Genomic DNA, 16,689 nt, shown 5'->3' with positions numbered 1-16,689 from the left:
CAATGTCTGCTGAGCAGAAGAGACAGAAAATGCTCAAGGTAGTGACAGCCGGCAGATTTCTTCACCAAATAGTGACACGAGGGGGTGCTATTTTAGGGACGGTTTTGGTAAGGAAAAGAGCCGTGAAAATAACCTTGGATGGAGCAATCAATACAATATGGGCTGCAGGAGAGGCCAGGGCTGCGTGGTTCAAAGGACATGCTCTGAGAAATGACGAGACCTGCCTAGAGAAGCCAACCAGAGGGAGGGACCCGGGATCTGGTGCATGGAGGATGCACTGAATCCCTTTAAGTCACAAGGCCAAAACCCCGTATGAAAACTGTAACTTTAAAAAGAAGCAGAAAGGTTGATGACAAATGGCTGCAGGAGGGCATCGGACCTAAAGCAGCAAGGAAAGGGCATTAGGAGAAAGCGCAATTTGTGAGGTACCAGAAAAAAAAAAGAAATATATATTATATGTATAATGCAGACTTGCTGGTTATGAACGGTACATTGGTTGTTACCTCCTCCAACAGAAAAAAACTGCTGTCCCTTAAATCCTCTTGCCCATACTCTCTCTGTGCTGCTCCTGAGTTCATTCAGTCCCTGCTCTTTGAACACTGTGGATGAAAATTGTTAAAGTCAAGCTAGTCAGACCTAGCAAAGGCAATTAAATAGCAAAGCTCTTCAGCAGTATAAATAGTAAGAGAACAAGGACAAAAGAAGGGCCACCAGGCACTCAGAGTGAGGGGAAAATGAAGAAGAAAAACCTATTCCTTTAATAGCCCTTTTGTCAAAAAGGGCAGAGCCCATCCCAGGGGCACAGGGGCTTTGCAGACATCCGCACTGGCACAGAGAGTTCCTTAGAGCAAAGCTGCAAGTTGCAGCTTACAAGGCAGCAGCGTATTGATAAAAGGGAATTTCCACACGAGCTTGGCACCACCGTTAAGAATTTCAGTCTTTAGAAAAGATGTTTCAAAGTCAAACCCTAAAGCACGATAAACAAACTTTGCACCGCTCAGACCCAGCAAACAAACCTCCCGGCCTGGGACACGAGCAGGGAAGGCCCAGGCGAGCGGGGATGTGCTGGGGGCTGCAAGGGGGGTGTCGGGACGTGCCTGCTGGTGCGTAGCGGTGGAGCCATGGTCCTGCGGCGCGGTGTCACGTCCCGCCGAGGAGACCCTTGCTCGGGGAGGTGTGAGTGGATTTCCTCAAGTGCATTTTGACAGCTGTGGGGAAGCGGGCGGCAGCGGCAGCTGGAGACATTCCTGGCTGCGCCCCCCCACCCCCCCCCGCGGGACCCCCGCCCCCAGCACAGCGCGCCCCGGCAGCGCCGGGGGCTCCGGGGCTGCTGGGGGAGGCGGGAGCCGCATGGGCCCTGCGGGGTCTGATGAAACATCTGATGTGCATTGCGGCAGGGCAAGGGGAGACACGCACGCCCCCTTCCCCCCCTACCCCAGCGAGCGCGACACTTCTCATCACCTGCTAGAGATTTTCCTATGTCCTTCTCCTCGCTCCAGCTACTGAACAGAAAGGAGCAGCCAGAGCTGGCTGGGGGGGGGGGTTGCTCCGGGGGGGGCTTGCGAGGATGATGCTCTCCCCCGGTGGCGGGGGGGTGTCAAGGAAAGCAGCGCCTGGCCATGCTCACCCAGCCGGGTCTGCACTCAGGTACCACAACCTCCCCCTCCCAGCACAACCCGCCACATGTGGTGGAATTGGTCCAAATCCCGTCGGAACTCGCAGGGTACAAAATCCCAGGGGGAAAAAAAAAAGGGGGGGGAGGAGGGCGAGATGGATGGAGTGGAGGATTTCCAAGAAAGTCAGTGCAAAAGCTTCTTCGGGGAGGAATTTTTTTTTTTTCTTTTAAATCAAGTCTTGCAATGGGGCGGCAGTGCCACAGGACGGCCGGCGCGGGCAGCCGGCTCCGGGCACCCCCGCTGCTCCCCGCGCAAGGACAGCGGCGTCTGGAGCGCCCCGAAGTTGCCTTCCCGGCCCCGCAGCTGCGGGGGGACCAGCCGCTCGGTGCTGCCTCCCACCCTCCTTGCTTGTCAAAATCCCGCTTTTGCACCTTTTTTTTTTTTCCCACCCCCTCCGCCCATACCGCCGCGGGAGGGCGGGGGGGGCACCTTGGCACCCCCTTCGCCACCACCGGGGGTGCAGCCCCTGCCCCCCGCACGCCCATCCCCCGCCGTGCGGGGCCGGGGGAGGGCCGGGGGAGGCGGGAGGCTGCAACCTGCCGGCGGGGCAGGGCCGGCCCCCGGCGGGCGGTCGGAGCGGGGCGGCGGCTGCCATTGGCCGCGGCGCGGAGCGACACCTGCTCGGCTCCCTCATGCGAGTGACACCGGGGCTCGGCGGGGATATTTGAGGCACCCTCCGGCGCCTCTGCCGCCACTCCGCGCTCGCCGCCGCGCCGGGCACATGCGGTTCGCGGGGCCGCAGCGAGGAGCGCGCTGGGCCCGGGTGCGGCACCCCGCGGGGGAGGACGCGGCGGCGGCGGGGGGAAGGCGCGACCATGTGCGCGGAGCTCCGCGGCAAGCTGCTGGCCCTGGTGCTCCTGCTGCTCGCCAGCGCCCGGGCGGCGGCGGGTACTGAGGCCACCCACCCGCCGGAGGGGCCGCAGGACAGGACCCCGCAGCAGAAGGGGCGCCTGTCCCTGCAGAACACAGGTACGGGCAGGGCGGCGGAGGGTGGGTGCAAAGGTGATGTGAGAACCCGCACCTCGCTGCTTCTGGAGCGCCGGGGGAACGGCCGCGTTGAGTTATGACAGGCGTTTTTATTTCGGTGTCCGACTGTCAGGCATAAATCATCAGAGGAAATAAGACCTCGCTCCTAATTACCTTTAAAGCCCGGCTTTGCCAAGCACGTGTTGCCCTTGCAACAGCCGCGGCAGCGCTCCGGGCGAAGCGGCTCTAACGCCTCGCCGGGCACAAAGTGGGTGCCGAGCGGCGCCGTGCCGGGGGGAGCGGGGCCGGGGGGAGCCCGGCGGAGCGGGCCCGGCCCGGGGATGCTGCTGCCGCCGCGGGGATGCTGCGCTGGGGAGGAGAAAGTTTCTCGGCGCAGCGTTTGAAACCGGGTCGAGGGGTGGGGGGGGGTGGGACGGGGAGGGAAGGGGAAGCGGCTGGAAATGACTGGTGCTTTGCCTCCTCCATAGGGAGTCGTGTAATGATGCAACGGATCGGGGGTTTCTCTCCTCCTCTCCCGCCCCCTGTGCTCCCTCCCCCGGGTATTATCTGTCTAGAAAGAGAGAGCTGAGGCGTGCACTTTGCTGGATCCCTTCCTAGCCGTGCAAAGAGAGACCGCGGGCTCCAGACACTTCCCTTCCCCCCCCCACCCCCCTTTCTTTTTTTTTTTTTTTTTTTAACACTCAGTGCTGCGAGACGTGTTTAAACACACACGAGCAGGAATGCACGAATGCCCATTAGGGACTGCCACATGTGAATCACGGCACTGTGCAGTTCTCAGCACGCTGGAGCCAGGACATGTGATCCGGCAAAAGGGTTTGCATCCGGATGCCAACACAAGCACTACAGCTGAGCTCCCGGCCCCAAAAAAGCCCAGCTCCGCGCTCTGCAGCGCTCCACAAAGACCTCCCTTCCCTCCCTCCCCCCCACCCGCCTCGGTGCATGTGTGTTTGCGCAGCTTTTTCGCGTGTGGCTGAGACAATCTCAGGAGCAGACCCGGGGGCTCCCGTGTCCCACCCCCAGATGCTCTTCGGGGCAGGTAGAAGGGGGAAAAAAAAAAAAAAAAAAAAAGGGGAAAAAAAGAAAAAGTAGTGGTTTGGTTTCGAGCTGGCGGGGGTTCATGTGAACTCCGGCAGACTCCGCATTTCCACCGTGCTCTGCCTTGCAGAGGGTTGAAATTAGACCGAAAAGTTGCTATGAAGATTTGCAAATGGACCGCACGGCAAAGGGGGAGGCTGGGGATGTCTGAAACATGCTGCGGTCGGGAGGGGGATTAGGCTGGCTCCCAAGGGCGAGCTTTAATTAAAGGTACCACTAGGGCACAGGGTACAGGAATTCTTAGCATCCTCAGTTCTGGTCTAAAAGCTGCCCCTGTTTTAACTTTATCCCCAGGCTTTTCCAGCAACCACCTTCCCTCTGGCAGTACTACTACATCCATTTTTTTTTCAAAGGACCAGAAGCTGTCTTGTTAAGAATTAGATTTTTAGGGTTTTTTTGGTAAGTGTGTATTAGACAGCATTTTTTTACAGTATTACATAACATCTGAAAGGGCAGAATAAACATATATGTAACAGCTAGCTCCAGTAGATCTACCTTATGTACTACGTATATAAATAGATGTATTTTCAATTGATTTCTGCATAGGTGAGGACATAGTTGCAGCTTTATGCAACACTCAGTGCAAAGGACTTTATTTATCAGTGGGAGTTTTGCCATTAACTCCGTAAACATCGCAACAGGGGAAACCCAGTGGTCTGTAAAAAAACATCGTGCTAAATCACCAGAAACTAGCTCAAAGTACCAGAAATGAGAAATTTTAGCTGCCTGGGTCCTGGGCTTCTCATTTTGGCACTTGAATTTGATGGGGGACTTTGTACAAGTCAGACAGCCAAAATCATGCCTGTCCTTTGCTCCTGAGGAATGCAAAAGCATTACAGTTCTCAAGTGAAATAGTTTGACGTAAGCATAGTGGATTTGGCATTTGCTTCTTGGATATCACTTTCATAACATAATACACCCAAGTTTTGGTGTAATTTCTGCAAAAAGTGGGCATGCTGTCGGTACGATAACTGTTGTCACGTGTTTGGTTGTTTTTTTTTTTTTTCTTTTGAACCGATGATGTTAGCAAAATAACTCTTTCCCTCCCCACCCTACCCACCACCAACTTCTATGAACAGTTCTTCAAATTAACTGTAATCAATGCTCATTTTAGCTGAAATCCAGCACTGCCTGGTTAATGCTGGCGATGTGGGATGTGGAGTGTTCGAATGCTTTGAAAACAACTCTTGTGAGATCCGAGGCTTACACGAGATCTGTATGACATTCCTGCACAACGCTGGAAAATTTGATGCCCAGGTAACGCGGTGAAATATGCTATGTATCTGCTTGCGTCTAATATACACGTGGCACGCGGTTTAGTTCTTTAACACTTGGAAAAAAAGTTATCGTTATGGAGCAAATGTACTTTTGTGCGTGACCAGCTTCAGTAAAGTTTTTCCTATGGAAGGGTCCAGAATCAAGCCCCCAGAGCAGTAACAGAGCGGCGGTTGCAGCCTGTCCCGGGAGACGCGCTGTCTCTAGCTACAGCTCCCTGCATCGCTCCCACCTACTGTACCCAGCATAACTAAATCAGAACACCGATGTAGCCGGACATGGTTTTGGAAACACTAGGTGGCTTTACCTTCTACACCATGTTGGTTCAAAGCCGATTCAGAAATGCAGCTTCGGCTCCCAGTTCTTTTAGACATATCAAAATATTTCCCGATGCGCAGTGATTAAAGTTGGTTCTCACGACTTGCCCACAACCAGCACAGGCAACCTCCTGAAAGCTGCTGTATTCAAATAATGCTTTGGTTCAAGCACTGACGTTAAAATACATTACTTGGATGGTATGCGGTATTAAGTTTGTCTCCTTCATTTTCTCCCCAGACCATTTATGCATCATTGAGACATCCTGTTATTACGTCTTGTAAACCTACTCTCCCATTTCAGTGTGGAGAGAAGAGAACATTACGACAGGCCAGCGGCATTTGGCTTGACTGTGCAGTTTACAGTATAACTTGACTAAAAGCACCAGCTACATGGCACTGTTAAAAGTGTGGTATAAAGTAGAGCTGTCTTCAGGATCCAGCCTGTTCCATGAGGGATGGTGCGACCACCCAGTAGGAAACACTTTTGAAGTGGTAGAGTTTTAGGCTCGCATTCTCAAGGACGTACAAAGAGTCTGGCTAGCCATTAACATGGGAATAATTTCTCCTGTGGGTATCTGAAAACCTTCAACTTAATTCCTAAGTGGCTTACGGAAAACACTCATTTATTTTTGCACAATTATTCTTTCAGTGAACAGAGTTGACCAAAGAATTAAGCCGTGTTGGGAAGGGTGCCTACAAAGGCTGAGCGTAGCCACTGATGCCTGTTCCCCAGGATCCCCAGATACTGCTGATCAAATATGGCCCATTTCACATCCAGGCTGTCTCCATTGCAGTGCATAAGTGTTAAACCCCTGGAGCTTTATTTAATATGGAGGTGACTTCACCCTCTGCCATGACGTGGCTTTTCACGGCTCATCTCTGTGTTGTCTACAGTTATTTCAGGCTGCATTAAATGACAAGACTAACATTGGCGATTTTCTGTTCTCTGCTTTCTGCTCTCCTTCCCTCACGCTGAAACCTAAGAATTGATGTCAGGTTTGGTTTATATAAGAATGTTCTTTTTTATCCTTATTTGCCTGCTGTGTGTGTTTGTCACTGAAGGGGAAGGGCAAGTCAGTGCCTTTGGTATGGGGAATAGAAAGGGATGACAACTGAAGCAGTTCTTTGATCAGCAAGAAACATTTCTGGCTTGAAACAATTTGGGCCCAACATCTGCTTGCAGGTTAGTTGATGTCGGTGGAGCTATGCCAGGGTACTCTTTGGATAAAGGACAAGAACTTGGTCTTCATGAAGCACTTGTGTAAAAGAACCTGAAGCTAATGAAGAAATCGGAGGCAGTATAGGAGGCTTCCACACACCTATTGCTCAGCAAAGTGAAAGGAGTCTGAGCGGAGCTGTCAGGCTGCGACACGCACTGTGTACGCCAGCCATAGTATCGGACAGCAAAAAGAAAGGTTTCTGATGCCCACTAAGCCATTGAATGAAGGAATCACAAACAGTGGTTAAAGAGATACTGCTAAAGCAGCTTCCCTGCAATTTACTTTCTTGGTTTCTCGATTTGATTTTCTTAATCTCACAAGTTCTTGCAGCAAACAGACATCAAGACACTGTAGGATTATTACTAGTGCTGATTTGAGTCCCTCTCTGAGGAAGCGGTAGTAGAGAAAATACTGACAGCTCGGGAGTAGGGCAGGTACATATAGATGGTGTACACATCTTATGAGTTTGCAAATTAATTTTAAAATTAAAAAAAAGAACCTAATTTGCAGTTACCGAATGGGTATCTGCTTGTGGACCTGGGTGCCTCAGCCACGGCAGGGTGCCCTCTCCTTTCTCTGAACCTGCTGTGCTGCCAGATCAGAAGCAAACCAAGCCAGTAACTTGAGCATTGAATTATTTCAAGGTGCTTGCTTTTGCCCTTTCCCTTGTTGGGCATTCAGCTGCTGGGGTAGGGAAATCTCCACAGGCCAGGGAGGAAGCCCTGTCTGTTCAGCTCCCCAGGGGCAGCAAGGCCGGGTAACTTGGCGTGGTGTTTAAGGGCAGAGAAACGAAGAGAAGAGGGGGGAAAAGACATTAAGTTGTACCCTTGGCAATCTAATAACCCTGGACATTGTCCTGCAGAGGAGCAGCTATCTGGGCATAAATCAGCTGCTGTGCTTAATGGACAAAAATACAGACCTACTCCATTTCTTTTCTTCTCAGGGAAAATCCTTCATTAAAGACGCTCTGAAGTGTAAGGCTCATGCCTTGAGGCATAAATTCAGCTGCATCAGCCGTAAGTGCCCTGCCATTAAAGAGATGGTGTTCCAGTTACAGCGGGAGTGCTACCTGAAGCATGACCTCTGCTCCGCTGCCAAGGAGAACGTCCAGGTCATTGTGGAGATGATTCACTTCAAAGACCTGCTGCAGCATGAGTAAGTGTCTCCGCGCTGGTGCAGTCGGAGGTGTGGGAGCTCCTTCCAGGGGCACGATGGTGCCAACGGGCTGTGCATCTGCCCAAGAGCTCTTTCACCTCCTGGCCTTAAGCACGTCTGGTTTTCCCATGTACCAGCCCAAGCCAGTGCTTTCTTCACAGGGGCCCTTGAAGACCGGTTTGTTTACAAAGGACTAGATGTAACTGTGGAAGGGAATGAAGTGCGTTGAAGTTGGAGCTGGCTGTCTCTTTGGTCCTTTAGCAAATACAGTGTCCGTGTCTGCTGTTTCCAGAGCCATCTGACAGTGTTTCTGTACTTTCTGAGCTCAAAGGCACTGTTCCTGACCACAGTATCTTGTTATAGATGACAGCTAGAGAAGGGGCAAGAAGGTCCGTGTGAAGTTGTCAGTAAGATGATAATTTCTTCTTTAAACACACTTTCAAATGTCTTGTAGTTAATTGTCCCTGAAAGAGCTGCAGTCCCCCAGGTAATCTCCCATTCATCTTATTCCTTATTAATCTCAGATGCTTTTTAATAAAACATTGAGGTGTACAAAATGAAGGCACAAGTCAGATTTTGAGGAGCTCATCCCTCTGACTGGGAACACAGCTGCCCTCTGAGGAATGGCAGGCACGAATCCTATTTGGAATTGATCAAAGCTGCTACGTGACAGCAACGAACCAGGCACAAGCTGTTGGTACCAACTCTTTGTGCACAGATGCAAAAACGTGAGCCTGTTTTTCTTGCAGGTGAACATCTCCCACACAAGAAGGCAGAGCCACAGCCTGGCAGCAGGCTTAACCTTAGATCATCTTCTTACCATGCCTCTCTACGCCTTCTTATCCCAGGTGGATATTAGCACAGAAACCCCCCCAATCCCACCAATCATGACAGATACTCGTGGTTTTTTTTTTTTTTTTTTACACAGAATTATTTCTTCTTGACTTTTAGCCTTGCATTTTCATTGGTCTCTAAAGGAGCTGTTGCAGAGACACTTTGATGCCAGTTTACTCTCAAATGCAGGATCATTTGCTGTGGTTTGTACGAGCTGAACGTGGTGGCCTGAAAGCAAGGCCCTTTCCGTGGACATTCCTGAGGCTGGGATCAAAGGCATGGCTGGTGGCAGATCGTGGCCTTGCCAAGGCAAAGAGCAGCATCCCGCTGCCTGGGGGAGAGGGGTCGCGGGGATCCCTCCCACGAAGCAGCCGTCACTGCTCAGGCTGTGTTAATAGGCTATAAATTGGGTACTTGGTACCAGTTAACTCCCCCCCGCATCATTTGGAGATGCGAAGAACTATGAAAGTCAAAGGCCTGTCCAAAGAGAAGTTATCCTTGTTTCACAAACAGGCTAAAGCAGGAGTGCTCAAAGGCAGCTGCTTATTTCTGGGGAGCTTAACTGGGGGGTTCTCTGTCTGAGAAGAGACAGAGCATTCAGCTGAACACCTATAATTTGCATGATCTCATTTAGAGCTTCCTACACTTCATTTTCAGCATCTCGTGGAGTCGGAGCTTAGCTTTCCTATGCAGGACTCCCCAAATAGAAGCCAGCCGGCCTCCTCCCCTCCCCTAAATTTAGAGGCCATCTCTGAAGCTTTTGAACTAAGGAACTTGTTCAAGATCAATAGGCAAGTGTGGCAGAGCTGGAAATAAAATCACGTCTGCTGACTTGCAGCCTTGTGCTCAGTTCAGGCCCTATGGTGAGGCCAGCTGAAATGCAGAAAGTAAAACAGTGAAGGAGAAATGGGCCAGTATTAATCCACAGGGCTCTGGCAGACTCTGAATACCTGAAATATTTGGCAGCTGAGACACTTTTTAGTCATACCAGCAAGCTTTTTCTTCCAGAGATTTTTTTGCAAAGGTTATGCCCAATTGCAGCAACCGATTTCCCCATTATTTTTTTTTTCCTCTTCCCGCTGGGTCACTGTGTATGCAATGTGCTCAGCTCGCATCTTCTATTTTATGTCTAAAACAAAAACTAAGCGCGGAGGAGCAAGTGGCAGCTCTCGGACTTGTTCTCTGGCTATTTTATTCTGTTTTCTCCCTGTTGAGGAACGCGGTCGGGGCGGCGAAGGCTCCTCCTGAGTCAGCTGCAGTGGGGTGGGGGTCAGGCCGATTCGCCATGGTGGAAGGGGTGACAGGCCCTGGCAGATTGCTCGCTGCTGCATTCCAGGGAACTTTTTTTTTTTTTTTTTTTAAACGGCAGAAACAATCCAAACATGGGAAATATTTTGAGAGGGGGAATAGGTGACTCTCCAAGATTACTCATTCCGAATGAGTTTAAGCAGTTGGGCAAAGTAAAATCAGGGTAGTGTCAGACACCGATCATAATCTGTTGGTTTTCCTCACCTCTTCTTGGTTCATGGGAAGAGATTTACACTTGTCCACAGCCAGCAGAGCTGGTGGGCGCTGTGCCCAGAAGCTGCACCCCCAGCACCCCACGCAGCCACGACCGTTGACCCCAGGCCGTTCCCCGCTTGCACCGGGGGTGGTTCCTAGCATGGAAGACAGAATTCTAAGCACATCCTTCTGGGCCTGCCAGCAGCTGAGCGGTTGTGTCAATAGGCAACATCAATATTGACCCACAAAACTTGTGACCGCAACTATTTTAAAATTGCTGCACTCGGTGACCTGCGGCTGAGGAGGCCGAAGTGCCTGCGCTCAGGCTGTGCTGTGCTCTGGGGGCACAGAGACCGTATTTGGCCATGGCTCGTTTGGAGTCCTTGTTTGGCTGGGAAAAGGTATATACTGAAGGCTTTACTGAACTCTGTAAGAAAATGAAGAAAAAAAACAAAAAAACCAAAAAAAAACCACCTCGGTGTGGGAAGCAACAGTGCCATCAAAGTGGATTTCTGTGTGTCTGAGCTCTGTGCGGTTGGCTCCTGAGTCCAGATAAGATCTTGCTTGTGGTGGAGATCAACACCTGGTGCTTCAGGGAACGCTAAGGATGATGAGAAAAGCCAGAAAACCTCTAGCTGAGTATGTGTTGCTCTTTGCAGAGGTGAGGAAATGCCTCCCTCCTGCAGACCCGTGGTCGGTGTGTGCCTTGTTACCGGCCATTCACCTGGAGATAACAAGGTGTTTGATGAAGCCGATGGCTCTGGACAAGGGCAGGTTTCCTTTGTTGTGTATCTTGACTAATAAAGATGAAGGGGCATGGAAAGCGATCGAGGCAGAAGGTGTGGGACAGCAGTTCTTCTATTTGACAGCCCCATTTGCCAAGCATGTAAACCTCATATATTCATGACAGTTCTCCCAGAGCATTGCCAGTGGGGGAGCAATCAAGGCAGGCAGAGCACTTGAGTGAAGCTTCGTTTGATGGGATGCCAGCATGTGCATTTCTTAGAGCGATATGGCCAATTAGTATGTAATATACTGCATAATAAACATATGGTGCAGAATTGCTCTACAAGGCTGCCGAGTCAGTGGGGAGGAGGGGGCTAAGGCTACAAAGTGTGCTGAGCACGGGGAGGGTGAGGCAGAGAGGCCGTTACGCTTGTTTACTTATAGATGACCCTTACACATTTTTTGACTCTCCTCACCGTTTCCTTTACCTTTAGACCATATGTTGACCTAGTGAATATCCTGCTCACCTGTGGCGAGGAGGTGAAAAAGGCGATAACAAGAAGCGTCCAGGCCCAATGCGAACAGAACTGGGGAAGTCTCTGCTCCATCCTGAGCTTCTGCACCTCGACTGTGCACAGTGACACCATCCTGGGTCCCGAGAAGAAGTCAGGTGAAGCCAGCAAAGCCGCTGCTGGCCGTGGGGACATGCTGGCCCACGCCGACTCTGACCACAGGGAGAGCTCGCGAGCATCTAAGGGAGAGAGAGGTACCAAGGGCCACTTGAATGCCCATGCCCGGGTGAAAGCTGGGGGCCACGGTCCCAAAGGGCCACACGGGATCATGGACCGGGCAGATGAACTGTCCGACTTTTCTGACATCCGGAGGTGAAAAAAGGCACCAACTCCCCATTCCCCCCATCTCTCCCCCTCCACTGGAAACCTCCTCCGTTGAGTCCCATCTTCCCGTCTATGGACATTCCAAAGCATTTCCCATTCAGAGGTCAAGCACAGGGCATTGCAAGATATATATGGACCTCAGCAACAGTGTATATAGTAGCAAAGGGAGAGCGGTGGCAATGGGTTATAGATCCAGCAAACTCAACACTTGAGCAGCCACCAGATGTGGCAAAATGTCTCCAACTAAATTCTTGTCCCCTTTTTTATGAAACAGACATGAGCTGAAATTCAGGATCTTGTTTGGGCGTTGCTGGGTTGTTTGCGGGCTTTGTTGTTTGTTTGTTTGTTTTCTTGGTCCCCTCGCCTGGGGAAAAGGTTCCAAGAGGGCTCTGCGAGATTGCATGTGGCTGCTTGTGGCTTAGCACCTCCAAAGGTTTAGGGCGCAGCCCGACAGCAGATGGCTGAATTCCAGGGGGATTTGGTTTCTGCCTGTGGCTGAGAACGCAGGAGCTCAAGGCTCTCTATGTGATGCTCTCTAACGAAATAGCCACCCCCTCTCTCACACAGGAACCGTGTGGTGTGGAGCTCCACCGCTTTCCTCTCAAATAACTTCTGAGCCATTGTTCCCATCTGGGTGATGCTGCCTACTTTAAGTGACCCCTGTTTGTTTGTTTGTTTTTAACCACTGCATAACTCGACACTTGCTAATCCAGTCACTTCAACGTATCGAAGGCGAGTAGCCAGCTTCCAAACAAGGCGATGTGACTGTTAAGACTTGCACAGTATGGAGGGCTCCCAAGAGCATGTTCATGGACCTCTAAAAATCCTGTGCATATTCTCTGCTTACGCCTGCCCACCCAGCAATACATTTCCTCCACCCCTATGGACAGCCCAAGGTTAAAGGGTGGGTGAAGGCTCAGACAGCAAAGGACCCCGTGTACTTAGTTCTTCTGTAGGGCTGTGTTGAAAGCCCATCAGAAGTCTCTCCTTAGCAGCAGCGTGGTGCCATTTGCTGGGACGTGGAGCCCCACCACAATCTGCCTATCAGCTGTGGTTTATCCAGATGCCAAAGATAAGGAGAGGGGGTTGACTTGGTGTTTTTTTAATTGTGCGGATAAGGACCACCAGCCTGTGCAGAATGAGTTACTAAAGATGAAGACTGCCAAGAGCTTATTGTCTCTAAGCAGTTTTAAGTGTGAATGAGGTGTTTGGACACATCTCTCCTCCCCCCTATGCAGCTGTGATTCTCAGGTTGCAAATGTGCAATCCTATATCCCCAGATATTGTACTGGAAATGGAGGTTACAGCATCCGCAGGGATAGAAGGACGAGCTCTTCAGCTTCCTCTAGAGAAACAGTGAGTTTTCTTGGAAAGTGGGAATCACACCAGGGACTTGAGCCTTCTCATTTAGAAAGTTTGGGAGGAAAGCTGTGGGGGCAGGAAGGCAGTTCAGTACAGACAGAACGTACCCAGTGAACTAACGTACGTCTTATCACATGGTGGGAAGAAGTTGTAGAAACAGTAGAGGGTGTTGGAATTTGGCTACAATTTCCAACTCAGATTTGAGTTCCTACTAAGTGAACACAGCTCTTAATAGCTATATTCAGGGTTTAATGCATGTATCCACCTGCAGAAGTTATAGGCATTGCTTTTAATAGAAGCCACGTAGGAAGCAAGAGGGGACCGTTAAGTTGAAAAAGTGTCTCTATGTGATCACCAGGTCATCGTTTAAAGAAGTGACCTTGATCCTGCTTGATTTTAGCTAAGTTCTGTGACAAAATTCGCATTCGACTTAAGTGGGAGGAGGTGGGATCTGGCCAGGTACTGTAGTGATGAAGACCATGCTGACCCGGGGAGCAGAGCTCCTGGCAGTGCCAGCGCCCCCCGGCTGCCCTGCAGCCGTCCCATGGGTGGGACACCCAGCTGTCCCCCAGGGGGGGCTCGAACCTGTCGCTGACGGGCAGCTCTGCTCAAAAAACTCAGTGGCTGTTGGTGGTACCATAAGAAGGTTTCTCGCGTGGCTCCGTGGGCTTCCTGCAAGCGGCCTCTCCCCCTTGTTGACACAGCCACCGTGAAGAACAAGCTCAAACCAAAAAGGGAATCCAAGTGTTTTAACAACAGCAACAAAAAACCCCCCAACAAGCACAAAACAGAAGCAACTCCTCGCTACCAATGTGATGTTCTTGCATTGAACTAAAATAAGATCCCTCTCTCACTAGAGGTCTGATTCATCAATGGGAACCAAGCATATAGATCTACATATCCTTGAATGTCTCAGTCAACGTACCACCTCAGCATGCATACAGTTTTATTTGTAGTCATTTGTTCTGTGGGGAAAATTGTATATTCCCCTTGTTTAGTCAATGAAAATTGGGGGGGAGTGGGGGGCAAGCTGTCGGTGGGAGGGATTTTTGTATAAGGCATAACTTTTTTTTCCTCTGTGTGTGAAGATTTTATGTGTTCATCTACTGATTCCACATATGCTATTATTGTAAATATTTAACATTTCTATTTATTATAGTGTCTCCATTTAAAAAAGAACACTGCTGGCTATGATAATTTAAACGTACGTCATGACCTGTGTTGTATATATTCATGCCACTAGTATGGTTTTTTTATGTTTAAAGCTGCATAAATATAGTTTTATACAGTTCCATAATGTTATTGACAGCATAAATCATTTATTTATTGTTAAACCTTCTTTCATATCTAACAAATAGGGTGTGTTTTACCTGAGATTATTTTATTGTGACATCTACATAGCCTTAATTCTTTATAAAAAGAAAAAAAAATGTCCATTTAGATACTGTATGATGCTTTAATTAACATTCCTTATGAACTTGCTGTTCATGAAGGAGGTTTAGCTTAAAAGCCAAGGTATGAATGTTTCCTTTATGCTTTGCATCTGGAATGAGCCTTGTTCTGGAATGAAAATACTGGGAGAAGCAAAATGCCTACTGGGAAAAGATATCAGTAAACCCTGGAAAATGCTGTCCTAACTTAAAGTGCTGAACTGAAAGGAAAAAAAGAGGGAAGAAAAAGGAAAAGAAAAAAAAAAAAAGACAAACTGTCCTTAATTCCAAATCTCTGGGAGAAAAACATACAAGTTTTGTCTCATGTAGAATTTGCAGCCAAATAAGCTTGTAAAAAAGAAAATGCATATGGCTTTAGACAAAGCTCTGTACCTTTCGCACTATTATTTTCCTTAAACACTAATAAATGTTTTGAATAAGTCTGCGGCTGGCTTTTATCTGGCTGGAATTTCAGCTGCTGCGATAAGGGGTAAGAAAATCCCTGTGAAGCCGGGCCAGCAGCGCAGCCGGGGGGCAGAGGTGACCTGGCTGCGGGTCCCCTCCCCGGTGCCAGCCGGGCGGTGGCAGAGGAGCCCCGGCTGGGGCAGGGGACAGGGACAGGGACAGCCCTTCCCGTCTGTGCAGCGGGGAGAGCCGGGGCAGAGACCCGGTCACCGGCGTGTCATTGCCCCGGGGGAGGGAGACCTCCTTGGCTGCTCGGCTGGGACCTGGCAGCTGGTCTGAGGGCAGAAAGGGAGACACGGAGCAAACTAGAGGATAAAAAACCCGGGGAGCAGAAGCGCTTGACCTTCCTGGGCTCTGACAAAGCCCATTTCGGGATCATAGAATCATAGAATGTCCTGAACTGGAAGGGACCCACACAGATCATCGAGCCCAACTGCTGTCCCTGCACAGGACACCCCACAGGTCACCCCATGTGTCTGAGGACGTTGTCCAGTCTCTTCTTGAACACTGTCAGGTTGGGGCCGGGACACCTCCCTGGGGAGCCTGTTCAGTGTCCAGCACCTCTCGGGGAAGAACCTTTTCCTCATGTCCAACCTGACCCTCCCTGGCACATCTTCCTGCCATCCCCTGGGGTTCTGTCCTTGGTCACTAAAGAGAAGAGTTCGGTGCCTGCCCCTCCTGCTCCCCTTGTGAGGAAGCTGTAACCGACGTGAGGTCTCCTCTCAGCCTCCTCTTCTGGACTGAGTTCACTGCAGCATGTCCAGGCCACCTCATCTGCTCTGAATTAGGCTGTATTGGGGTTTGGAAGGGAGTAGGGCAATGCGGGTGCTCATGGGCTTCTTCCTCACTGCCCTGATGATCCTGGGTTACAGAACCCGCTCGGGGGGTTGGCGGTGGCACCCTGCTCTGCTCAGCCGGGCTGGCTATAGGTGCAACTCAGCATCCCGTAAGCGCATCCCATAAGGGCCAGGGCAGGATCTTGGCTGATCGCTGCCCCTGCCCACGGGCGAGGGGTCGGCAGCCCCAGCACGCAGCCAAAGCCCTCAGCACTGGACTTCAGGCAGACCCATTAACAAATACAAGAGCAACGCTTTCTAAAAGCTGTAATAGCTGATAAGCTTTGTCCTGCACGTATAAAAAGACCCTGTTAGTTCATGTAACAGCAAGAGTTACCTCTTCAAGATCTTACCTTAAATACAGAGGGCATCCATTTGGCTCTCTGCTGGCACCTATCAATAATTGATCAGTAAGTACCAACCAGTGGCTCCGTACAGGGATTTAAGAGGTGAGTAAAGTAGCTGTAATTCTCTCCCAGATCACTCCATCACTATCCCAGCAACGATCAGATACCAAAATCTTGGATTCTTACTGGAGTTAAAGGAAAGGAGAAAAGCAAAATCCCAAGATTTACAAAAAGCAATCTGCAGAAACAGCACTTTGTGTTGTCTCCAAAGTCATTTTCATACAGCGTTGGGGTGTAGGCAGCGAGGGGATGGGGAAATTATGAGAAAGCACCTCAGAACATAAAGCACAGATCTTTTTTAAGGCTGCTTGGATGAAAAAGCACATTTTTAACACTCCTTCTGTGGGGTTTAAAAATAACTAATCCAGTTGAAGCCTTTGGATGAGATGGGCTTCGCAAGCCTCAATGTGATATGCAGCAATCTAGGACCTGTAGCGTTTCTTTGCCTTTAGGTGCAATAGCTCTCTGTAATCCTGCCGTGAGCTGTCATCAAACACCAACGACA

At 50.2% G+C, this 16,689-nt stretch overlaps 1 protein-coding gene across 1 annotated transcript; it reads left to right on the top strand.

Annotated features, from left to right (window-relative positions):
* The first annotated feature begins 2,384 nt into the window (after positions 1–2,384).
* On the top strand, positions 2,385–14,889 carry STC2 (stanniocalcin 2). The gene is made up of 4 exons (XM_065644057.1): positions 2,385–2,645; positions 4,873–5,015; positions 7,514–7,725; positions 11,283–14,889. The coding sequence occupies exons 1-4, from the start codon at positions 2,492–2,494 to the stop codon at positions 11,674–11,676; spliced, it is 903 nt and encodes a 300-aa protein (XP_065500129.1). The 5' UTR covers positions 2,385–2,491; the 3' UTR covers positions 11,677–14,889.
* Positions 14,890–16,689: the final 1,800 nt, after the last annotated feature.

Source organism: Caloenas nicobarica, chromosome 13, assembly GCF_036013445.1.
Source record: "Caloenas nicobarica isolate bCalNic1 chromosome 13, bCalNic1.hap1, whole genome shotgun sequence".
NCBI lineage: Eukaryota > Metazoa > Chordata > Aves > Columbiformes > Columbidae > Caloenas > Caloenas nicobarica.
This window is presented reverse-complemented; position numbering and strand designations above follow the sequence as displayed.